The sequence below is a fragment of the Oncorhynchus mykiss genome, chromosome 3 (genome assembly GCF_013265735.2).
Source record: "Oncorhynchus mykiss isolate Arlee chromosome 3, USDA_OmykA_1.1, whole genome shotgun sequence".
Classification (NCBI taxonomy): Eukaryota; Metazoa; Chordata; class Actinopteri; order Salmoniformes; family Salmonidae; genus Oncorhynchus; species Oncorhynchus mykiss.
In genome coordinates, this window is record NC_048567.1 from 23,210,101 (window position 1) to 23,236,261 (window position 26,161).

Here is a 26,161-nt window from a genome sequence, read left to right on the forward strand (position 1 = left end):
TCTAGATGTAACATGGATATTGTAACGAGATAAAAATGCATCATAATTGAGTAACATACTTTCTGCATTAAAAAGTTGACTCACCAGCAGGATATGATTATGAAACCAGTTCTTAAAAAATAAAGACTTGTTTCTATACAAAATATCCTTATTGTTCCAAATAGAATACCAATGCGGGAAAAATGATGTTTATATATTAACGGCCACGCTAAGAATACTTGTCTATGAAAAGCAGATCACCCATATGAACCCTCTTTATCGCGAGATTAAATAACTTTACGTTATTTACTAATATGCGCATGCGCACCCCCCCCTCCCCGAAAACTTGCTTGGTGAGTGACGCGGTTGAGAAGCGAAATAGCAGCGGACAGGACAAGAAACAATGGCGACAGCGGCAACTGCAGCGGGTGGAACGGGTTCAGGGGGACCTGCAGCCGGCCCTGTGGGCGTTGGTACTGCGGTGGGCCGTAAGAAAGATGGAGGTCCTTCGTCGAAATACTGGGAGAGCGTAGAAACGGTCTCTCAGATCGATTCGGTGCGCCAATGGATCGGGAAACACTACAAAAAGGTTAGCGAGCGGTGGTTTTAACCTCCATTGATTTCCAACGTTAAGGCACGCGTCTCTAACACAATGGAAGTGCTATCTAGATATATCTTTCAATATATCGCTCCTATTAAGTACTTGTGGCAAACTAGATATTACTAGATAGCTAGCTTCATGCATCTAAAGATATCCATCACAACATTACCCAACAACATAAACATTACATGTCAAGCGATAGTTAGGCTAGCTAACATTAGCTGCTAACTGAATAGCTATCGTTTGATTTGTTGCACGGCCAACACTAGCTAAAGAGTTGTCTGTTTGTGTAACCTACCAATCTAGGGTAGCAAGGTAGCTAACATAATTACTCCTGTTTTCATCTGACTCTATCTGAGCGTAGCTGACTATCTAACGTAACGAAAACTAGTTCAAGTAGGTAAGATAACTAGTTAGTTAACATGTCTTGAAACGGTATCATTGATGTAAACATTGTTGCGGTGAACAGGTGTTGTACCGAACATCTCCCCCTTCTAATTTCCTTAATTTTGTGGCTAGAGTCAAATACGTTCTATATAACACACTTCGTAAGGATAGGCAACCGTAATGTATGTATGTGTGTTATATTAAACATAGAGGGAGTAAAATGTTGGCAAGCAATTCATCATTTCTGAGCAACTATAGCTGAATTATTATCCTTACACTTTCAAAAATACTAGTCGAAAAGACATGGGAGGGGTGACGAATTTTGGCAACGAGATTTATTTATAGACTAATACAAATCAGTAGCGGATGTAGGTACGGGCGGCATGGGGGGCGGTCGGCCGCTGAAGGGGGGGTTCGCTCAGGGCGCCATACAAGCTAGAACCGCTTCATATACTTGAAGCAAATAGCAAAACCGAAAACTGCAGACAAAAATGCTTCATGCTACTAAGATGAGTGAAGTGCAGAAATCTCAACTAGCAACCAAGTCTCCGCAATGAACGCGAAGGGGGGAGAATTCTGGCAGGGGGAGATTTTCGGCACAACGCTGGCAAGGCACGGTACTTGATGTAATTAACAACATTAGTTAGCTACAGTAACGTTTGATAACATTGTGATTGACCAGAGAATAGCAGACAGGTCGATTGGTCCATTGATGACTTACATTTATGTCTAAGTAATTAGCTGAATCGTCTTGATGGGAAACCTCAACTACCTCGTACTGAACTACTTTGCACTGGAGACAAAATGTTCCACACACAACCAAGCAATGGCTGACTGCAGCAAAACATCTCAGCATGGATGTGGATTTCCCAAAACTGTTGAAAAGAAGTAGCTAGCTACTGTAAACTATTTTCTACTGTATTTATTTTCTTGAAACTAGGGAGCCACTCTTTTCAGTGACCAGGGAAGGGGCCTCACTGAAAGAAAAAGTGATGTCATATCACCCCACATTTACCTAAAGGCTGCTGTTTTGCTCTTATAGTATGAGCTATCTACTCATGAGATCGTATGTGTGCCTGCATTGGCCATGTGTTTGTCTGACCAATGTAGCCTAACACTTCTGTGGTCTCACAATATTCAATCCCTCCTTTGTCACACATGAGTGTGCCGCCCTGACTAACACAGTGGCCTTGTGGTGTCTCAGTATGTACAGGCAGACTCTCCCTCCAATAAGTCCCTGGCAGGGCTGGTGGTGCAGCTGCTTCAGTTCCAGGAAGATGCTTTCGGACGGAGGGTCAACAACCCTGCCCTCACCAAGTTACCTGTGAGTATCTCCTCCACACACATCTTTACACCTGACCAGGTCGGTACAGGGACGGGACCTACACACACAGTGATATTTTTTGGGCAAGGGAAGAGTGGGCTGTAGAGTGTTTTAGGGCTTCCCAATCACTTCTGCACATTTTGTGTCACAGTAGTTTGCCATGTCTTTATTTATCTGAGCTAGCTTGCGTGAATGTCCCTCGCCTTTTCTTCTGTATTGCCTCATCAGACCAAGAGCTTCCTGGACTTCAAGGCAGGGGGTGCTCTGTGTCATATCCTGGGCTCAACCTACAAGTTCAAGAGCGAGCAGGGCTGGTGAGTAGGGTCTTGATTTGAATACTTTTTTTAAAAAATGCATCATTCCCACCTTGGACTAATCACCTATATGATTTGTAGAAAGGATAGTTGAAATGTTCTTTCTCCTATGGAATCACCATAGAAGGTAGTGGTTGCTCCAATAGAGGGAGGGGGGGAAAAGATGCCCTGTGGAGTTGAGACTGTACCTAACAACAACAATGTTCTATCCCTCCTATCTGTGCAGGCGTAGGTTTGACCTGCAGAACCCCTCCAGGATGGACAGGAATGTGGAGATGTTCTTGAATGTAGAGAAGACCCTGGTTCAGAATAACTGCCTGACTCGACCAACCGTGTTCCTGGTGCCTGACATGGAGCAGAAGCAGGCCAATAAGCTGAAGGACATCATCAAAAGACACCAGGTAAGACACGCCCACCCAAATCCTACCAACCAATTGTTTCACCACTCACCAGAAATTCAAATGGCATCATAAAGCTACTCTCCTTCCTTTCCTTTAGGGCTCCATCACTGAGGACAAGTCTAAGGCCACCCATCATATCTATCCCTCTCTAACCCAGCAGGAGGATGGTAAGTGATGTGCTCTGCTGAGAAAGGAAATAAAGCTCCCCCTTGCAATGTATATATCATATACTTTGTTCCATGAGGCTCAGTTGGTAGAGCGTCTGCTAAATTGATGAAATGTAAAAAAATATATATATATATTTATATAAAATATTTTATCAAATATTTTTTATATACTAAATTCTGGTGTAGTCTGGATTGTGCTGTATTCTTTGAATCTAATTCCTTGTGGTCACCTTACAGAGGCTTACTCTCATATCACATTTCAAAGAAAGTTAAATGTGTGTATACAGTAATATACTATTATTACTACTCGAGTATGTGTGTGTATACGCTGATAAAAAAGTGTGTGTGTGTCTTGCAGAGGAGTGGCTGCGTCCGGTCATGCGTAAGGACAAGCAGGTGCTGGTGCACTGGGGCATGTACCCAGACAGGTGAGAGACTGGCACTGTTAGACTACAGCTTTGCTGGTCCACTCTGCCCTCTTACACGTCCACCCACTGTGACCTGTTACTGACCTTTAACCCCTTTTCTCTGTGTGGTCAGTTATGACACCTGGGTGTCCACCAGTGACGTGGAGGGAGATGTGGAGGACCCACCCACCTCTGAGAAGCCCTGGAAGGTGAGGATGGAGCATCCAGTCATGTTAATGTTTTATATAGGCCAAATCAACCTCTGCTACCAGCCTGAAAAGTACTGAAAAGTATCCCTTGAGTAGTGGATTGACTGCTCTCTCCCTCTCCTCCTCTCCCAGGTGCATGCCAAGTGGGTCCTGGACACCGATGCCTTCAACGAGTGGATGAATGAGGAAGACTATGAGGTGGACGAGAACAAGAAGACTGTGAGCTTCCGCCAGAGGATCTTCCCAAAGGAGGAGGAGGTAGGCCAAACTCTGGGGTGTGTGTTATGGATTCTTAGGAAGTGTGTGTTTAAGTGAGTTGCTGCACTCTGTGGATTGTTGTCTTGTTTGTCTGTGTCGTGTCACCCGTCCTTTCAAACTCTTCCTTCCTCTCCTCACCACCACATCCTCCCTCTTATCCTCCTCCCCCGCTCCCCTCTGTGTGAGACTGTTCCATCCTCTCATTCTCTCTCTCTCTCATCTGGCCATCCCTCGTGGTTCTGATCAGTCTTCCCGTACACCCGATCGCAAGGAGCGCAAGGCCAACGCCGCCGGGAAGAAGAGGAGGCGCTCGCCATCTCCCCCGACCACCCCAGCCGAGTCCCGCAAGAAGGGTGGCAAGAAGGGGTGAGTCCCCCTATAGCCACAGATCTATGACCAGCTTAACCTTCCCAAATCCTAACCTTAGTCATTAGGGAGAAAAACACTAAACTGACCATGGATCCGTGTCTTGGGAAAACTCCACCGACCCTTGACCTCTTCTCCTGTCCTCAGGAACCCTGGGTCTCACTGGAAGCGTCGTGGCCACCGTGGCGAGGACGAGGAGGAGGAAGAGGACCTGACCAAGGACATGGAGGACCCCTCGCCTGTTCCCAGCATGGAGGAGGTCACTTTGCCCAAGAACGGTCAGTTGATTGTCCAACTCGTCCCTCTCATTGTCTCCCCCTCCCACATCTGCTCTCCTCGCTCTTGATCCTTCACTCTGTCTTCTTTCTCACCCCTACCTCTCCTCCTCCTCGTGGTCCCCTCCTCTCTTCTCCTTCATTGGCTCAGTCACTCTAAATCACATGTTGTAAGTCTCCCATTCTCTCTCTCATGGTCATGTTTCTTTCTCTCAATGCATCAATCTTATGCTTGTCACCATGTTGACTTGCAGTTTATTCATCTCTGTAGTAACTGCAGTTTTTTCCTCTGAATGAGTTATTTTCTAACTGTGCGCTCTGTCCTTGCCAAGATGGCATGGAATTGCCTGGGGGGACTTTCTTCAGTGGTGCATTGAATGGAGTGCTATTCCAGCTGAATGTGCTCTAAGCCAAACGCACTTAACTAAAAATTGCCTTTTTGACCCAGTCCCATCTGCAATGTCCCACTTCTGCAAACCCCTCCCCCCTCTGTATCTATTTCCGTGGTTGCTTTTGAAAAGAGAGCTTACAAGAGAAAAGAGAGCCAATAGCCTCTGTCAGTGCATTTCACCCCTACTATACTCTGGCTATTCTTCAGCCTTTTCCCCCCTTCTCTGTCCTCAGTGAACTCTAAGAAAGACAGTGAGAACACCCCAGTGAAGGGAGGGGCAGTGGCTGATTTGGGTGAGTGTGTATGTGTAGAACTATTTCAGTGTTTTTAAGTATCTGCCTGTCCCAGTACTAAACAGTCAATCACCGAGATGTATTGTGTCAAGCAATGGATAGAGTGACGTCCTAATGCTCTCTCGGTCTTCTAGATGATCTGGAGGATGACTCTGTGGTCTCTGGAGGCAAGGTAACACCAGCTTTTCCTGAAAAACCTTTAATGATTGCCTCTCAATGCTGTCTCTTCTCCATCTTCATCGTAAACCTTTCCCTATTCACCCACAACTATAGTCGTCATTGATAGATCCACGGTCAGATTATCCTAACCCCCACTTCTTAGCAAATCCAGAAGGGAGATGGAAAAAAATCTCACCTGGTTTCTGTTTTAGAGGCAATGTCTACCCATTTGTAGATTTGGGCCCGGTTTCCCGATAGCGATGTAACTTAGGCCTACGGCTGTTTTTAACCATGCATATTTCCTACAACTGCCGAAGGCGTAACATACATTTCCAAAAACACCACGCTGAGAGAACGGTCACGAAGTGCATCGTTGGAACATGTCCATACTGATAGGATCGAAAGAGAGTGCTGGTCTCAAGCTTTCTCCATTCAAATATTTTCTTAAAATTATAATTATTTCACAATACCGATGACTGATCAGCTCCTATTACCACCTACGGCCTATTACCACCTACAATAGGCTACACATCATTAAATATATTGAGACAAATTAGACAGTAGCCTACAATTAGCAAAGATATTGGCAACTTTTGTATTTGTAGTCAACTTTGTTCTGATGTTATCAGCAGTCACTTACTGATAAACCATGTGATTCTATGTTTAGTGGAGGTCTACTGTGTATCAAGTGACGCGGGAGGGCAAAAAAGCAGCTAACAATGCACTTAGCTGTTCTACGAGTGGTTTGAGGCATGCGTTAGATTACGAGCATTTTCCAGTGCAGCGCTAACTCATTCAGATCCAGTTTTTTGCCATTTGGTGTGGGATTATTCCTGATTTAATCTGGAAATCCTGCTTTTCTAATATTTTATCCTCCGTTCATATATAATAGAAACTGACCAAGCAAGCACGAGCCAAAATTCTGCTCTCCTTTCTTGCCTATGTTGATCTGATCCAATCCGTGTGACTGTCTCCCCCTGCAGGAGGAGGAGGAGCAGGGCAAGGCCGAGGTCAACCGCCTCATCGACTCCAGCGAGGACAATGTGACCGAGCAGACCCACCACATCATCATTCCCAGCTACGCCGCCTGGTTCGACTACAACTGGTGAGGATGGCCCCACTGTTCTTAGCATGGGGGTGTTGGGCTGTATTTTATGTTTGTGTTTTGAGTTTACCCCCCCGCCCCCCTTCTCTTTCAGTATCCACGAGATTGAGAGGCGTGCACTGCCAGAGTTCTTCAATGGCAAGAACAAATCCAAGTCCCCAGAAATGTGAGTCGGTGGAGAATACTGCCCAACACATCAACTCACTCAACCCATTAAAGAACTGCAGACGCACGCTTTCACTAAGAATCTTTCATTGTACAAACACACATCCATTGCTGTCTAACACATGACGTCCTTATTTGTTCAGACCCTTCTGTGTTTTTTTGTAAAATGTGTTTGTCCCCGTCAGATACCTGGCCTACCGTAACTTCATGATCGACACGTACCGGCTCAACCCCCAGGAGTACCTGACCTCCACCTCCTGCCGCAGGAACCTGACGGGAGACGTGTGTGCCGTCATGAGGTGAAGGGTCAAGGGGTTAACGTGAAATGGATTCCCTAGGGCAAAAGTTAGGACATTGTTCATCAGGGCGCACCGTATGCAAGACACTTTGTAATATGTGTTGTTTTTTTATAGGACACATTTAGGTTGTCCCTTACTGTTCCAGTTCGTTTTTTCTTTCTACTAGGGTCCATGCGTTCCTGGAGCAGTGGGGGCTGGTGAACTACCAGGTGGATGCTGAGAGCCGCCCCCTCCCCATGGGCCCCCCGCCCACCCCCCACTTCAACGTGCTGGCTGACACCCCCTCTGGCCTGACGCCAATGCACCACCGCCCCCCACAGGTTAGATAGACAACTACATGGAGCTATGGTCATATTTCTTTCATCTATCCAGTTCTTTCAGGTCGTTGGATACTGAGGGAGTAGGGGCTAGGGGAAGGGTCTTTAAACTCAAGCAAGTTAGTGCCGATAGCGAATGATATACACATACAGGCGTTGTGTGTCTGTAACCGTTGAGTTTGATTATTTAATCGGTCATAAATGTTGTGAAAGTATTCACTGCATCCTCTGACCACAGTGTGATTCCTTTCAACCTCCCCCTGTCTCTCTGTCCATTCTTCTAGATCCCCTCTGGCCAGCAGATGCTCAACTTCCCAGAGAAGGGCAAAGACAAGCCCTCTGACATGCAGAACTTTGGCCTGCGTAATGACCTCTACTCCAAGAAGAACCCCAAGAGTAAAGGAACCAGCGGTGGGCGGGAGTGGACCGAGCAGGAGACTCTGCTCCTATTGGAGGTACATCAGTCACAACAGACCAGCTGACCAATCACACACACAATCTAAAACCTACCAGCCTATCAGAACCCTTCTCATTCCTCTATCACCTCCCTACCAGGCTCTGGAGATGTACAAGGACGACTGGAACAAGGTGTCGGAGCACGTGGGCTCGCGCACCCAGGACGAGTGTATCCTGCACTTCCTGCGTCTGCCCATCGAGGACCCCTACCTGGAGAACTCTGAGTCGTCCCTGGGCCCCCTGGCCTACCAGCCCGTACCCTTCAGCCAGTCAGGCAACCCTGTCATGAGCACCGTGGCCTTCCTGGCCTCCGTGGTGGACCCCCGTGTGGCCTCCGCCGCCGCCAAGGCAGCCCTGGGTACGTGTTGTGGGGACTGGGTACGTGTTGCGGGGACTGGGTACGTGTTGCGGGGACTGGGTACGTGTTGCGGGGACTGGGTACGTGTTGCGGGGACTGGGTACGTGTTGCGGGGACTGGGTACGTGGGTCATTTGCAAGGGTGTTTTATCACAATGTGTTTATTCACAATATAAAATGTTTTTAATTTGTATGTAATATCACTTTGCATGTAGTGTGTCGTAATGACATGGTTGTGCGTGTAATATCGCTGTGTGTGTGTAGCTAACTACAGTGTCTCCCTCTCTCTCCAGAGGAGTTTAGCCGTGTGCGTGAGGAGGTGCCAGCAGAGCTGGTGGAGGCCCATGTGAAGAAGGTGCAGGAGGCGGCCCGCAGCACGGGCAAGGTAGACCCCGCCTATGGCCTGGAGAGCAGCGGCATCGCAGGAACCGCCCCCGAGGAGCCCGAGAAGACCGGTAACACACACACTCGGAGCAGAACACATGCATTCAGATACACAGTCGCACATTTGCAAAGATAAAAAATACTCTTGTGCGTACACAAACATAAAAACGATCACACGGTATACAACATTGATCGGGGGGGAGAACAATAGTAATCTATTGGGATATCGTTTTTCGTACCGTTTTGTCAATATCAGTATATTATTTTTGTGCTAGTTGGTTGTACCTGCACCAAAACTCCAGTATTTTTCCTTCATAGCTCGTTCTCCATCTTTTTAAATAAGGAGCCAATTTGATATCAATCAAGTTTATTTCAATGACTGATCAAGATTCTTTTTCATGGCTCTCTTGTCTCTCTGCAGAAGACCTCTGGTGAGCAATTTGTTTGGAACAGCGAATCTCAATAAAGTCACAGTATCGAATAGCAATACCTATAGAATCGTGTAAACACACAGGCCTTCATATAAACACACAAAAGCATTCTCTCATCACATACATCCAACATACTGATGCATGCAATACTCACTCACACAAAATACCCACCCATATACATCCCCCCACATTTAGACGGAGTACTGAGTGTTACCAGTGGAGGGCAGCAAATGGCCAAGACACAGACAGACCACAGCTAACAGGTTAGGACGAGGCTGCTCGTAGCCAGCTGTTCGCAGGTCACCTAGACCTTACCTCCTGTGCGTGTGTGTGCTCGCGTGGGTAAAGCCATTCTCACCAATACATTTTGAGGTGCCAGTTGAAATCAGGATGGCCAGTGGGGGGCGACGTAGATGTTTCAGGTTTCTTCAGAGTGTGTTATGTCTGTGTCCGGCTGTCGTGGTAACCAGTGGATTAGAACAGCAGATGGGGCGTGGGGGAAGGGGTTGAAACTGGGTCAACACACTATGCCACGGCCTCAATGCCTGGTACACACACAGCAATCGCTCAATCAGCAATTACACATGAATAAATGCATGTTACACATACACGCATCAACAACCAATAAATGGCCTAAATGCATTCAATACCCTCCCCAAAGCAGTCTACCATCTCTCATACAGGTCAATACTCGCATAGTAAAAAATGCGTCCAAATGCACATGCGGACATGTTTGTTTTTTTTAAAACACACACATTCATGCACTCTCACTCGGCATCAACTCGCTCACTTTCTCCCACATTTGCACATGCGCTCGCTCGCACACACACATACTGTCATTCCTAACCACAGTAATGTCTTAATCATGGTGAGGTTCAACTTAGGATGCGTCATCTGTTTGTGATCATTTTCTCTGAGAGACGTCTTGTTCTTTGTCTAGCCCTCTTCTCAAAGCCCCCCCCCCTCTCTCTCTCTCTGTCTCTCCGTCTCTGTCTCTGTCTGTCACTGTAGAGCCAGCAGAAACAGAGAAGATGGACACAGACTCCGACTCCCAGCAGCCTGACAAGGTGAGACGGCCCAGGGGTGAGAGGTCTTTAGTTTATTAATTCAACCATTTAAAACAAAACAGCACACATAAAACTTGAAAAAGCCATACATGCACATGAGTTAAATCGTGGAGGATAACATACAATAAAGTCTGGGACTTATTTCCATTGTTAAATCGTGGAGGATAACACAATAAAGTCTGGGACTTATTTACATTGTGATCCTCTTGAAACAAGATGGCAAGGCAAGATCGAACACGGTTGAAAACAGTATGACAGCGAGATAATGTAACAAAGAAGAACAACATCTCATTGCAGTTACGTCGTAGTTACGTCAGACATTCATATGTGCACAGAAGACATCAAACCGTTTTTAACTTTATTTTTAAAGCTGGCAGTCGTACAGTCTGCCCCTCCATTTACTACTCTCCGTCTTTCGCTTACTCTATTCTCTCCATCCATCCTATTTCTCTGTGTTTAGGATGGCCACGGGGCAAATGTAACGCCACAGATAACGTTAGCAGGAGTTAGCCATGCGTGGTTGACCACTGTAGAGGTTGAAATCTTCATTAACCTTCACTAGCCATCGCCGATGCACGCCGGTTCTTGTCCCGATGGCTTTACTGCAGGTTTTTTGAAATGCAGAGCATTAGCTTTGACCCTTGTTGGGTTTTGTATATTTTCTCCTTTGCTCTCAAGGACCTGTCTAGCTATAATCTTCAGTTGGGTGTTTCTCAGTTCTGACCTGCATATACAGTGTATTCAGAACGCTTGACCTTTTCCCCGTTTTGTTACGTTACAGCCTTATAATTGATTAAATTGCCCCCCCCCCCCCTTATCCACACACACCCATAATGACAAAGCAAAAACAAGTTTTTAGAATTTTTCCAAATGTATTAAAAAAATATATGATAAATTAGCACATTTACGTAAGTATTCAGACCCTTTACTCAATACTTTAAAGCACCTTTGGCAGTGATTACAGCCTTCAGTCTTCTTGGGTATGTCGCTACAAGCTTGGTACACCTGTATTTGGGGAGTTCCTGCAGATCCTCTCAAGCGCTGTCAGGTTGGATGGGGAGCTTCGCTGCACAGCTATTTTCAGGTTCTCCAGAGATGTTTGATCGGGTTCAAGTCTGGGCTCTGGCTGGGCCACTCAAGGATGTTCAGAGACTTGTGCCGAAGCCACTCCTGTGTTGTCTTGGCGGTGTGCTTAGGGTCATTGTCCTGTTGGAAGGTGATTCTTCACCCCAGTCTGAGCTCCTGAGCACTCTAGAGCAGGATTTCACCAAGGATCTCTCTGTACCCTGCACCGTTCATCTTTGCCTCGATCCTGACTAGTCTCCCTCACCTTGCCGCTGAAAACCATCCCCACAGCATGACGCTACCACCACCATGCTTCACCGTAGGGATGATGCCAGGTGTCCTCCAGACGTGATGCTTGGCATTCAGGCCAAAGAGTTCAATCTTGGTTTCATCAGACCAGAGAATCTTGTTTCTCATGGTCTGAGAGTCTTTAGTTGCCTTTCGTCAAACTCCAAGCGGTATGATTTGGTGGAGTGCTGCCGAAATGGTTGTCCTTCTGGAATGCTAGAGCTCTGTCAGTGACCATCTGGTTGTTGGTCACCTCCCTGACCAAGGCCCTTCTCCCCCGATTGCTCAGTTTGGCCAGGCGTCCAGCTCTAGGAAGAGACTTGGTGGTTCCAAACTTCTTCCATTTAAGAACGATGGAGGCCACTGTGACCTTGGGGACCTTCAATGCTGCAGCATTTTTTTGGTACCTCGACAAAATCCTGTCTCGGAGCTCTACGGACAATTCCTTCAACCTCATTGCTTGGTTTTTTCTCTGACATGCACTGTCAACTGTGGGACCTTTTATATAGACAGGTGTGTGCCTTTCCAAATCTTGTTCAATCAATTTAATTTACTGCAGGTGGACTCCCAAGTTGTAGGAACATCTGAAGGATGGTCAACGGAAACAGGATGCACCGGAGCTCAATTTCGAGTCTCAATAGCAAAGGGTCTGAATACTTATGTAAATAAGCTATTTCTGTGTTATATTTTTTATAAATGTGCTAACATTTCTATAAACCTGTTTTCGCTTCGTCATAATGGGGTATTGTGTGTAGATTGCTGAGGGTGTTTGTAACATATCACAATGTGGAGAAAGTGAAGGGGTCTGAATACTTTCCGTAGGCTCTGCAAATATAATCAGCTGTAACGCCACAGTCTTACCTGTCTCTGTTGTCTCAGGCTGAGTCTAAGGACGAGGCAGAGAAGCCCAGTGAGTCTGCTGAGAAGCTGGCTGAGGGAGAGAAGGTGAAGAGCGAGATGGCCGAGCCGTCGGAGCGGGAGGAGGGGGAGAGTGAGGGAGGAGAGGGCAAGGCTACAGCAGGTAGAGTAGATGGCTATTCTATTCCGCTTCGATTGAATCATCCATTTTTGGGGGAGGATCGTAGAAGTCCAGCATTGACTTGAATGATGTTTATGCAATGTTTTCAGACAAAGACAAGGAGGAGGCCATGGAGATCTCGGAGGAGGACAAGGAGAAGGAGGAGCAGGGAACGATGGAAGAGGAGGAAGAGGAGAGGAAGAAGCTAGAGCCGGACGGAGGGGAGGGTAACATTGCCACTGCTGCCGCTGCTGCCCTCGCCTCAGCTGCCACCAAGGCCAAGGTGAGCTTCTTCCAGAGGTCCAAGGGGATAGCACTTTGTATATCAAACCCTGAAACTACACCGCAAGCATAGCGCTAGCTTTCGGTATGTGCTGTTTTCGGAGGCAGAAATCAAAAGCGAGAGCCGACTTGTCAGTTGGGAAAAGTCAACGAAATGCTTGAAATAGACCTGAGGCCTTAACAGATGCTTCAGCAGCTCCAGCTCCGTTCACTCATGCTATGCTTGCGCTGCCGGTGTAGCATCTCATTGATTGGTGTGTCAGTTTTGCCCACGGCTCAAAAGTGCTTGCGCTACTCTTACGCTACCTGGCCAGTCTAGTTTGGCAAAGCTTTATATTTCGATTTCTGTTACATCTCTTTCCTCTGTGTTTCTCCCTTTCCCTGTAGCACCTGGCGGCGGTGGAGGAGAGGAAGATCAAATCTCTGGTGGCTCTGCTGGTGGAGACTCAAATGAAGAAGCTGGAGATCAAGCTCAGACACTTTGAGGAGCTGGAAACCATCATGGACCGAGAGAAAGAGGCTGTAAGTAGTGGCGCCGAGGTGGATTGTGGGAAATGTAGTTCAGTGGGAGACTGCATGCGGGTTGAAGTCGCTTGTAGCTTCAGACCCCTTTGGGATGTGAAAGGATTGGATATGCATCTTGATTGTAGTGGTATCTAGGCTATATCCGTGTCAGTTGTCATCCATCCAGGCATTTCAGAGATGTGTGTGAGGGAGAGCCAACGGCAGATGGATAACTTGGAAGGACAGCGAGCTGGTTTTGGGAGTGGGCCTATATCTACAACATGAGCAGAGGAAGTGAAAAGTGTCAATATTAAACGTTTGCATTAATAATAGGTGGTAATTATGAGGGGTAGTTGCAGAGTGCACAGAGGATAGTCGAGTAAAAAGCATGCAAGCCCGTGAAGGGAAAGCACTGGGGGGGGGGGGGGGGATCAGGCATCGTTGCTTTGTCCATTTGGTTACACATGGTTTAAGAGCAGTAAAATAAGATGGTCAACTAACTGCTGGGTAGACAGTGGGAAGTGTTTGTGTAAAACTGTAAAGCGTGGAGCTGCTGCGGACCGCAGCCCAGTTGAACAGCCTGATAAATAGTGCATGAAAAAGCCAGCCAGCCGTTACATAACCCTCTGGAACAGCACCCAGGCTGCCTCCCTCCTACCGTTACCACAGGCTGTAAACACTGGGTTACACACACACACACTCTCATACACACACTGTCTTAAACACACACACACTAAATAAGGGCACTCCTGACTGTCTTACTACTCCACACTTTTCCACCACTACAAATGTACTTACCAGGGCACACACAGGGAATAGACTTCCTCTCCCTCACCTCCTTCCATTTCTTTCTCCACCTCTCTCCATCGCTGTGTTTCTGGTAATGGAATTCACCCGTTGATTCCGTGTCAGAGAGAGTGTTAGTGGTTTATTGCATGCAATCAATCCCTTTATCGACATTTCCAGCCATTGCTCCCTCTCTCCTTCCTGCTTCGAGTGGTCCTGTTTCACTGCCCCCTCTCTTCCTCCCCACAGTCTCATTCCATCGCTTTTCCTCTCTCCCGCTGTACCGCTCTTCCCCTTTGTCATAATGTCAGCTATTCGGATCAGCTTGTCTTTATAGCTTATACTTCGTTCTTTGATTTATCAATCCATGAAATGAAGCTGTTTCTGTATCACCCTGGTCATATACCACTGTTGACTTGATGTATCGCTCTCTCGCTCTGTGTTCAGTTAAATTAGCTTTATTGACATGATTATCTTTTCAAAGTGATACTATGAGTAATGGTCAAAATCAAATCAAATTTTATTTGTCACATACACATGGTTAGCAGATGTTAATGCGAGTGTAGTGAAATGCTTGTGCTTCTAGTTCCGACAATGCAGTAATAACCAACAAGTAATCTAGCTAACAATTCCAAAACTATTACCTACAAGTGTAAGGGGATAAAGAATATGTGCATAAAGATATATGAATGAGTGATGGTACAGAGCGGCATAGGCAAGATACAGTAGATGGTATTGAGTACAGTATATACATATGAGATGAGTATGTAAACAAAGTGGCATAGTTAAAGTGGCTAGTGATACATGTATTACATAAAGATGCAGTAGATGATATAGAGTACAGTATATATGTATACATATGAGATGAATAATGTAGGGTATGTAAACATTATATTAGGTAGCATCATTTCCCATCGATTCCCATTGTTAAATTGGCTGGAGTTGAGTCAGTTGAGTCAACCTTATGTCCTTGTGGACAATGGGCTTTTGAGAATGCTAATCATGATTAATAGTATAAAATGATGACACCCCCTCCAGTTGGAGTTGCAGAGGCAGCAGCTGCTGACGGAGCGCCAGGCCTTCCACATGGAGCAGCTGAAGTATGCTGAGATGAAGGCCCGCCAGCAGATGGAGCAGCAGCAGGCCAGTGCAGCGGCCCAGGGCCCCGCACCCCACCATGGCCCCCCAGGGCCAGGCATGCACCACGGCCCCCCCCACCACGGACCCCCTCCCGCCATGCACTCTGGACACGGCCCCCCCGGCCCCGGGTTCCACCCCATGGGTCCCCACCACCCGCAACAGACAGGTAAGGACACACACACTGGAGCACAAAGACTCTCAGCAAAGAAGCACACAAAGACCCCAACAGTCCTGGAACTATATCCAAGGCAAGGGAATAACACCAAATATCAGCTAGGAAACATTGGCCTGTTTTCAAAAACATGTTCCAGCACACTGATTCTGTGATAGGCCAAGAGTCTCACCAAGCCTCTCCTTCTGTTTAGGACCAATGGGAGGGCCCGGTCAGCCCATGCCAGGGCGCATGATGCCTGGTGGCCCCCCCGCTGGCAGCATGCCTCCCATGATGGGTCCCCGCCACCCTGGAGCCCCCAACGGCATGTGTGAGTACACTATCCGTATCCGCCTTCCAGATCCTACTCAGCCGGAAAGTGTGTGTTGGTGTGTCCCATTCTCAAACCAGTGTGTTCTCTGTCCTCAGACCCTGGCCCCTCGCCTGTACAGCCTGATGGTATGCCCCCAGCGTCTGTGGGACCTCAAGCGGCAGCCCCAGCACGAGTTGCTGACAACTAAGATCCCTGACCCCAAACACACACCAACACACACACACCTCTTGTAAAACCTCAGCTCATTGATGGCCTTGCTACTGGCTGGGTGTTTTCTCAACTCCAAAAACTCTTCCTGGCTTACACACACACACACACACCTCCCTCTCAGGGCACAGCGTCAAGGGGGTTGTGACTCTGGCCCTCCTAGTAAGAACACTGTTTTCTCCTCAGTCAGTCTGGTGTGGGGCAAATCAGATGGGCTCCTCCCAGTCATTTAAAATAATATATTGTGTTTGTTCTCTATTTAAAAGAATATGAAGCTAATATTTTGGGAGAAAATCGGAGAACTCCCACTTTTCCCTCTTCCTCTCACCTTTTCGAATGACACTAGTCTCTTCCTTTCCTTCAGCGCAACACCAACTCCCCCTCTCTTCCTCCCCCTCCCTCGCGTCTTTCTCCCTCGCGTCTTCCTCCCTCTCCCTCGCGTCCTCCTCCCTCTCCCTCGTGTCCTCCTCCCTCTCCCTCGCGTCCTCCTCCCTCTCCCTCGCGTCCTTCCCCCCTCCTTCGTGTCTTCCCCCCTCCCTCGCGTCTTCCCCCCCAACACAACACCAGGGGAGCTAGTTGATCATTTAGGGATGTGTGTTGTGTACTGTAATGAATGATATCATGAGGGTTTCCTTCGACACACACAGAGGGGACCAGTAACCCTCCCCTCACACACACTCTTCTTACTGAGAATCTACCTCTCCACTTTGCTCTTCTGAAACTTAAACACTGTAGTCCAAAGTGTGTGTTCAGTTGTTTGTTGTTGGCGTGTCAGTAGAGCAGAATGTGCGTTCAGCAGAGACGGGTGTTTGATGACTGTCTGCTGAGCTACTCTGCCCCCCCCTCATCACCCATAGCCCCCACCAGCCAGGCATAGAACTACTACTCACACACTTCGCTGAACCCTGCTCTAGTACCCTGGGGGCTGTTCACACACAGGCCGAATATCCCACTGACCTTCATCCATCCTTTTAGTGAGCTAGGTATGGTGATATAGTTGTAGTTAAAAACCATGTGCTCTTCCTCAGTGGTGGAGTGGGCTTCTAGCTGTTCTGGTGCTGATAATGTAGCTGCTACTGCTACCTAGCGCTACCTCTCTTCATCCATCTCCATTCATTTCAACACCCCTCTACACCTTTCTGCTACCTCTGCCTCCTCCCCTTCTTTGTCTGTCTGCTACCTCTCTAGAACTGCTCTTGCTCTCTGCTAGCTACCTCTCTGCTCTACGCACCCCTCTGCTACCTCTAGTACCCCTCTCTCATTCGCTGCCCACGTGACTGCTGCGTTACTGTTACCCCCCCTCAGGTAGAATATCACACACGCATACACACAGCATCTCTCTCACGCTCACACACTTCCTCATTCAAGGTCTTTCCAGTCTGTTATATCACAAATGATGAGAACCCCCTTACATCTTGTATCTTTTTTCAGTTTTATGGTCATGTATTTTTAAGAATGAACTTTGTGTAGATTGAGTTATCTTTGTTCTTGGAAGTTTGTAGCATTTTTTTGTTTGTTTATTCAGGTCTGTTGGTACTTGGACCTGGACAATGTCTAATAAATTGTTTTTGTATGAAGTGATGTCTGATATTTTCAGTAGTTAATTTATTTTGAACTAAATGTTGGATTTCGTGCTTACTCGTTCGGTTTTTATAGATATTGTATTCAGGGAGTGTAAAATATCTAGAGCACGACGAAATGCTCACATTATCCTAGGAAATAGTTACGAATATTCTCTTTCCTATCTTTTTCTATACATATTTCGGGGTAATAATTTTATGGTTGCAAAAAATAACTAAAGCCATATTTCATTTTGTCTGGTGAGGATTCTAGGACAAAGGCAAGGTGCTACAGGGGAGAGATGGCTCTTTGTGTAGTTGTTTTGCTGCTTAGGCTCTTATGCAGCAGCTGCAAATGCATGTGAGGAAAAATTATAACGGCGTCTATTCATCCTGGTGTCATTTAAGCCCTAATCCCAGGCAGCCAGCACTGTAATCTGGCGAGAGGGGGGGGGCTTTCTCTGCCCATGGAGATTGGCCAGGAGGATGTTATTGAGAGGGATGAGGGACGATTATGTCTTGGGTTGGGAGGGGTGTTTTTATTTTTATCTGAGCAGCCGTAGAGGAGGGAAACAGTGATCACGCAGTACAGATACAGTAATGACAAAGCATCACCCTTTAGAACAGTTAGACAACCCTGGTCCTGGAGGGTCACAAGCACCTCATGTTTTTGATTTAACTGACCTGGAAGACCAGGTGTGTTGAATTTAGGCAATCACTGAACTGATCAATCAGCTCAGATGGTCAGGTGTGGTGCCTGAAAGAGAACAGGGTTGCATACCCCTACTCTGTACGATCTACTTCTCTTCACATAAACAGGCTCAATGTTTTGAACAGCTCCTCTCCAGACCTGAAAGGGCATCTACACGGAACAAAAATATAAACGCGACATGTAAAAATCCCAGAAATGTTACATATTTCTCAAATGTTCTGCACAAATGTGTTTATTTACCTGTTAGCAAGCAATTCTACTTTGCCAAGATAACCTATCCACCTGACAGGTGTGGCATATCAAGAAGCTGATTAAACATCATGATCGTTACACAGGTGCACCTTGTGCTGGGGACACACCACAATGCCACAGATGTCTCAAGTTTTGAGGGAGTGTGCAGTTAGTATGAGAGCTGGTGCCAGACAATTGAATGTTAATTTCTCTACCATAAGCTGCCTCCAACATGGTTTTAGATAATTTGGCAGTACATCCAACCGGCATCACAACTGCAGACCACGTGTGGGCGAGCAGTTTTCTGATGTCAACGCTGTGAACAGAGTGCCCGATGGTGGTGGTGGGGTTATGGTATGGGCAGCTACAGTCAACAAACACAATTGGATTTTATCGATCTAAATTTGAATGTACAGAGATACCGTGTTGAGATCCTGAGGCCCGTTGTCGTTCCATTTATCAGCCATCATCACCTCATGTTTTACCATGATATTGCACATCCCCATGTCGCAATGATCTGTACACAATTCCTGGAATCTGAAAATTACCCAGTTCTTCCATGGCCCGCATACTCACCAGGCATGTCACACATTGAGCATGTTGGGGATGCTCTGGATCGACGTGTACGATGGCGTGTTCCGCTAATATCCAGCAACTTTGGACAGCCATTGAAGAGGAGTGGGACAACATTTCACAGGCCTCAATCAACAGCCTGATCAACTCTATGTGAAGGAGATGTCACGCTGCATGAGGTGGTCACACTGAGTGGTTTTCTGATCCACGCCCCTACCATTTCTTTGTAAGGTATCTGTTACCAACAGATTCATATCTGTATTCCCAGTCATGTGAAATCCATAGATTATGGCCTAATGAATTTATCTCAATTGACTGATTTCCATATCTGAACTGTAACTCAGTAAAATCTTTTAAATTGGTATATGTTGAGTTTACATTTTGGTCTAGTATAAAAGACAGGACACCTATCCAGTCCTTGTGTTTACCAGTGGTCACAGAGGAAAGAAGACAAGGGGATCAACCTCCCGGTCCTCCATACATTCTCCCTCCTCTTCCCCAGCTGAGTGAGTGGTAGAGATAGACGCAGCGAGAGAGTGTGCTGCTGATGGGCACGGGGATAGAGACTAGCTGCTCCCTGAATGAGTTGAGATGAGATGTTTCATAATTGACACAGTGTCTCCCTCTGCCCTCCCACAGCTGTGCCGATTCTGCCACTGCCAATGAGCTTTACTCTTCACAACTCAAGCATAGCTCTCCTTCACGCTCCCCTTCTCTCCTCTGATTTCCCCCTTGATGTTCATTCTCCTCATTTTACCTTCACCTTGATTTTCAACATTTTATTTTTCTTCTCTGCTCCCTCTGCAGTCCCATCTTCCTGTTCCTCGCTTTGGTTGCTTAGGCTACTGATCGAGTACCCTTAGTAATTGAAGTAGCCTAACATGCTGCTATTGTGTAAAACTGTTTTTAGCATCAGCCCAGCTGTCTTGCTTACCAGTAATGGCAACAGTGTGTCAATTTCATCCTTCCCTTCGGGCCAATAGTCCAGCCCTATGTGCTTGATTTAGTGGCTGTAAACATAAACAGATGCATAAGTATCATCCATAAACAGATTCATGAATATGAAGTGATTTGTGTTGACAGGCCTTAAACAGGTCTATGAATAGGGCATTGAGAAGAAGAGGATAGAAGTGTCCTCCTTAACCATAATGCATACAAACCTAGGCAAAATGTTCCCAGTTTCTGTGTGTGGCTGCAATAGATGCTCTGTGCCATTGAAAACATATTTCCAGCGCAATGCAAATGTGGGGAGAATGAAGCAAATAATGCCAGCCTGTGTGAGTAACACCATCTGTTTTTTTTTAGCAGCGTGCGTACGCCTGTGCCTGTGTAACAGGTAGGTTCCATCTCTATCTGACGCACAGAGGGTCCTTGCCCTTTCACGGAGGATGTTGCCATGGCGACATTCTTTCACTGTATAGCACTAGAGCAAGTAGCGCCATGGGCAATCCATCACACAGGTTAGTGTCAAAGAACAGTGGCTTAGTGCTATAATGATAATAATCACGGACTGCATTGAAATAGTGCTTTCACCATGCGTCAAGCACTTCACATTGTGTATGGTTAACTCCATCCACAACCAATACATAGCATCCACTTAGGTGGGTGGTGCACGGCAGCCATTTTGTGCCGGAGACTTCACCACACATCAGCTTTTGCAGTAAGACAAGTGTGTGTGTGTTGTGCTCCTGTCTGACAGGTTGATGTCTCATACTGTAAGCGCTGGGGGGGGATGTGAGCGAGGGGTTTATTAAAGATGGAGGATGTTAAAGTAGGGCAGCGGTTCACACTGCCAGAGGGGGTGATGGGGAAAGGAGCGATGTATGCAAACCTCTCCTTAACTCCTCTCCTTCACCCACCAACCCTCTCTCCTCACAGACATTCTCATTGTTTTCATCACTCCAACGCAGGTATCAGACCATATTCATTTATGGTAGTATTGCCCAACGTTTCTCAGTTATTACTCAATATTTACTGTATTTTTGGAGGGAAATGGTCAAGCAAGCTTTTTATTTTACATGTCAGTCTTTGTACTGCAGTCGCCCATCTATCCCTTCTCCCCTATGAAGTGACCTTTGACATGTAAACGGAACTGACGAAAGCCAGTGTGAACTACCTTGAAATGACATTTAGATACCATTCGATTGTACTGTTGCAATGTAAACACTGGCAATGGATGACTCATGCATAAAGTAGCATCACACACACACACACAATCAGCCTCACTTACCATGCTTTTAGTTGTACACAGGGATACCAAATGTTCCTTTCAATTGCTCCGATTCTGTTCTTCTGCTCGACTGATTGAGTGAAAGCTATTGCTGAGCAGTACTTAGCTAATTATCCCAGTCATAGGCTGTAAAAGTGCTGTAGACAAGAGGTTTCAGTGCTTCCTAATGGGCAAAGCAACTCTGGCAGCCCCCGCATGGATTCCTGCAGTTCTGTCATCTTTCTGCTGGGTATTTGATGAGAACGCATTAGCTGTGAACACATGAGGGGACAATGACAATAGAGCTCTCTCTCGTTCTCTCTCCATCTCCTCACACACACACACACACACACACTTGAGCTATTATGACCTGTGTTTCCACGCCTCATTGCGTCTTGGCCGACGGATACATAAACATTCCGTTTCGCTCCATCTCCCTCATTACCTGCATCCATTTTGTCTGTCACTGTCTCAAACTTCAAATTATGCAAGAAGAAATCCCCAGTGGCTCGACAGTAGGCTCCAGTGGTTCGACAGTAGGCTCCAGTGGTTCGACAGTAGGCTCCAGTGGTTCGACAGTAGGCTCCAGTGGCTGGACAGTAGGCTCCAGTGGCTCGACAGTAGGCTCCAGTGGCTGGACAGTAGGCTCCAGTGGCTGGACAGTAGGCTCCAGTGGTTCGACAGTAGGCTCCAGTGGCTGGACAGTAGGCTCCAGTGGCTGGACAGTAGGCTCCAGTGGCTCGACAGTAGGCTCCAGTGGCTGGACAGTAGGCTCCAGTGGCTCGACAGTAGGCTCCAGTGGCTGGACAGTAGGCCCCAGTGGCTCGACAGTAGGCTCCAGTGGCTCGACAGTAGGCTCCAGTGGTTCGACAGTAGGCTCCAGTGGTTCGACAGTAGGCTCCAGTGGCTGGACAGTAGGCTCCAGTGGCTGGACAGTAGGCTCCAGTGGCTGGACAGTAGGCTCCAGTGGCTGGACAGTAGGCTCCAGTGGCTCGACAGTAGGCTCCAGTGGTTCGACAGTAGGCTCCAGTGGCTGGACAGTAGGCTCCAGTGGCTGGACAGTAGGCTCCAGTGGCTCGACAGTAGGCTCCAGTGGCTGGACAGTAGGCTCCAGTGGCTCGACAGTAGGCTCCAGTGGCTGGACAGTAGGCTCCAGTGGCTGGACAGTAGGCTCCAGTGGCTTGGATTGTCATCTATATCCACGGCCCACGTTGACGATGTGATATAATGAAAGTACAAAAATGCAGCGTGATACTATCAAAGTGTATGTGTCTGCTGTTGATGACACTGTCATGTCTTGTTTATTCATGAACCTTGTATTTACTGACTTACTATGTCATCATGGAGTCTGTAGAATTAGGAATGGTGGAGTCATGAGTCGCCAGTCCCTCTCAACTCTCATATTGGTCATTGGCCTCGGCTAACTGGTTCCTGCCGAGATTAGTCTTGTGCCATTTCCATGAGCCAAACATCCACCAGTCTCATTGGAGCCAATGTTGCTAAATTGATCTCAATGGTTTACTGGAATTGACGTATGAGAGGCGATCAAATATTGACACGTGCCAGGTTGTGCTTTATTTTGACACTGGTAAATTTGCAGAGAGGAAAACTGGTCCAGGAAATGTCTGGTTTACAAAGAAAAAAAGAGAAGTATGTTTGTTAATGTGTGTGTGTGTGTGGTGCGTGTGTGTGTGGATGTGGGTTTCCATCTGTGCATTAGACCATTCTTTTATACTCCCATCTTAGTTTCTGGAGCCTGTGAGTGGGTGGTTGCCTTGGCTATGTACATAGTAACAAATGCTTGTGCAAATTACTGAAGCTTTTCTGCCGAAGGAGGGAGGAAGAGAGAGAGAGAGAAGGATGAGGAAGGTGTTGCTGCTGGGTGCAGAGAGGGAGAGGAGGGGGGGGGGGGGGGGGTGACTGGAACGGGTGAGGCTGAAGCTTACGTACAGTATGTATGGAGGGGGGACGATGGTTTGGATAATTGGTGGCCTGTTGAACGTGCTATGTTTGGGGTTTAAACAAAGAGGGAGGGGTTTTGAGGATAGGAGTTTGTTTTAAAAGGGGGGGGGGGATTTGGGGATGGGAGTTTGTTTTAAAAGGGGGGCACAAACAGTTTAGTTCTGCTCTGGTTAGCAGCACGTCAGCTTGTGTTTCCCAAAGCCCAACCCGGCACTAGGAATAGAAGCACTGCTCAGATGGCGAAGGAGTAGGTGGGAGGAGGAGAACAAAGAGGGATGGAGAAAAAGGGAAGGCTGTGGCAGTATGGGTTTTAACTGGACTGGAAGTGGATCTATACAATAGAATCTGTGTGTGTCTGTCCATCCGAGTATACATGTCTCAACCATGTATTTCATCCAGGAAAAATAACCACTGAGACTCTTCTCCATTCATTGATAAAGACCTCATGCCACACCACACACACAACTACGAGTATGTGCACACACACACACACACACACAGACACCTCCCACACGAACACTGTCTCTCCCTCTGTCTCAAACTCCCACATGAGCGTTTTCACTGGGCATGTATACAGTAGCTGGAATTCAGAAGCGAAGCAGCCTAAAAGGTCATTGTCTGGCCTCATTAGCACTATCTTCCACACAGCTGTAATAATGAAACCATAATGAGATATTATTAGTAATTATATAAAGTAATGTGGGTCATCTGTTAAACTCTTCTCCAATCTTACTTTATCATGTTCATACCTGAGACAGGATATGTTACCCACACAGCAAACATCTTGCAGTGTTTCTTAGATAAAGGTTAGAGATAACGGTCTGATGTCTGTCAACGGTATAATCTACAATAGCTTTAGAAACATTCTGAGAACATTCCAACAACAGAGCTAAAGGGAGGTGTTCCTAGAACACTGAAGAGAAAGGGAATCAGAGGGGAAAATCCATTATGTCCCAGTCTTTTTTTGATTGTTAGATGGATAGGTATGACCTTTGAACCTCCCACCTTTCCAGTCTGACCTACGATGACCTCAGTCTTGCCCCAGGGTGTCTGAGAAACTGCCTAATTGTTACATTGTTTGTTTTGTTATTGTGTGCATGCATGCCTGCCTGCACCCAGTACCCCTGTGTCACCAGAACCGGATAATAATTGTTCCCCTGAGGTGGGGGGTCAGACATATTTTTGGGGAGAGGAGAGTGAGGATTATTGTCTAATCCCAACATTGTTGACGGCCCCGTGTTCAAAATTAAACCGATTGGTGAGGCTTTCATAACAACAGTCCTGGTTAGAGCAGACATGATAGCTGTAAGAGGTATTAACCCAAAATGAGGATATGACGCCCAGAGACAGATCTGGGGTGAGGTGGTTTAGGGGGGTCTATTTGGGCATTGGGGAAATCCCCTCATCTAACCCATCAACCTGACTCACACATAGCCAAATGGCTGATTCAGCTCCGGATGGGTGCATTTCTTAAGGGAAAATAAAGGGGGTTGTCGGGTGAGTAGAGAGGGTAGTGAAAGTCAAGTCGCTCTGACTCAATCGATCCCATCTCAAATGTTACTATATACATAGTCACTCAGGACATAGAGGATACTAACAATGTCTCTGTATAATGTTTTTTAAAAGCATGGGGACTGCAGACTTTGAGAACAGTTGGTGAAGGAGAGCTCTGATAGATGATTTCAAGATCTTAGCAAAGTTCATTGAGGGGAGAATGAGTGGCCACCAGCCCTGTTTCTGAAGGTACTGTACTGTATGTCTGTTTGTCTGCTCCCCCAAAGAGGAGTATTGGTAGGCAGGGGGGCTGCAGACTGCTTGAGGCAGTCTGCAGGGCATGACCACACACATATACACACACACAGAGCCCTCACAAGAAAGCAAAGCGATCATCTTCAGGTCAGGTGTGTTGGAGAGGTAGGATGTGTGAGTACCATCCTTAATTTAGCCGAACCCTGCCTACGTGAAAACGTTGAAAAGTCTCATTTGAAATAGGACAGTCAATTATTCATTTGTTTCACACTGCATTTCTACTTTAATTACTTTCCACAATTAACACACACACGTGCGCGTGCAGCCAAGCATTCACACGCCCACAAAAACACGCACACACACAACATAAAAGCCTGTTGCCGGGGCTTCTTCCCCTCTTCCTCCATGGTCTTCCTGCATGGTCTTGTGGCCAGCTAGGTCACTCGTGATATAAGTCAGTATTCTAAGTCCATCCATGTCTGAGAACGTTGGGAGATGAAGTGTAAAACGCCCACTAGGGGCAACAGTGAGCATTGTTAAATAGCTTCAAGCATCTGCCTCTGATTCCAAAGATTGCATGTTGGAATCCAGCAATAGAACGTTTTTGATGCTATTGTTTTAAGCCTATTCATTCGGAGTTAATGCCTAATCTTAAGAATTTGGATGTAATGCCTAAACTAAATCCTACCCATAAAAATCCAGAGTTAATGCCTAAACTAAACCTTAAACACCTTGAAATTTCACGTTTGGAAGAACTTCGAAATTTGACATTTGAGAAACATGGATGAACATGTAGCCTAATTCTGACCTGAGGCTGTGAGAGCTGGTAGCTTGTGAAAGAATGTAGGAACCCTACCGTCAGTACCCTGGGCCCTCATGCATTCATCACTGCATCCCAATGTCTCTCACACCCCACCCTGTCTCTGCTGTTTGTTTCTTTATCTTAACACACAATTAACCAAAACATGTTGTTTCTAAAGCATTAAAAACACTACTTTACTTTAAATCTCCCTCTCATCCAACTGTTATGTGGCATGTGGCCCATGCACCGAATAGTTTGACCACAGTGCTTAAAACCCATGATTTATTTTTAACTTTATTTATTCAAACATTTGGCCAAAGCATCAATCTCTTCAGGGAAATGCTTGAAACATTTGACAGTGGAAAATAAGCACACGCCTGCACGCTCACGCAGAAGTATTATCATTTTTATTTTAAGTCTCCGTTTATAAATTGTGTTTAAAAGGCTGCTGAAGCGCGGAGCTGAGTGTGTGCACTG

At 46.6% G+C, this 26,161-nt stretch overlaps 1 protein-coding gene across 2 annotated transcripts; it reads left to right on the forward strand.

The window, feature by feature from the left end:
- Positions 1–317: 317 nt before the first annotated feature.
- smarcc1a (SWI/SNF related, matrix associated, actin dependent regulator of chromatin, subfamily c, member 1a) lies at positions 318–17,468 on the forward strand. 2 transcript variants are annotated; one of them, XM_036972422.1, is made up of 26 exons: positions 318–568; positions 2,172–2,291; positions 2,520–2,605; positions 2,832–3,006; positions 3,104–3,173; positions 3,532–3,601; positions 3,714–3,789; positions 3,922–4,047; positions 4,295–4,413; positions 4,561–4,691; positions 5,313–5,372; positions 5,507–5,544; positions 6,515–6,636; positions 6,731–6,802; positions 6,987–7,100; positions 7,267–7,420; positions 7,702–7,872; positions 7,973–8,231; positions 8,524–8,685; positions 10,057–10,112; positions 12,345–12,486; positions 12,594–12,766; positions 13,153–13,287; positions 15,094–15,361; positions 15,561–15,677; positions 15,776–17,468. In XM_036972422.1, the coding sequence occupies exons 1-26, from the start codon at positions 383–385 to the stop codon at positions 15,865–15,867; spliced, it is 3,294 nt and encodes a 1,097-aa protein (XP_036828317.1). In that variant the 5' UTR covers positions 318–382; the 3' UTR covers positions 15,868–17,468. The 2 variants fall into 2 exon arrangements, with proteins under 2 accessions (XP_036828317.1, XP_036828318.1); XM_036972423.1 differs by having other exon boundaries at positions 4,319–4,413; positions 15,776–15,989.
- The last annotated feature ends 8,693 nt before the right edge of the window (positions 17,469–26,161 follow it).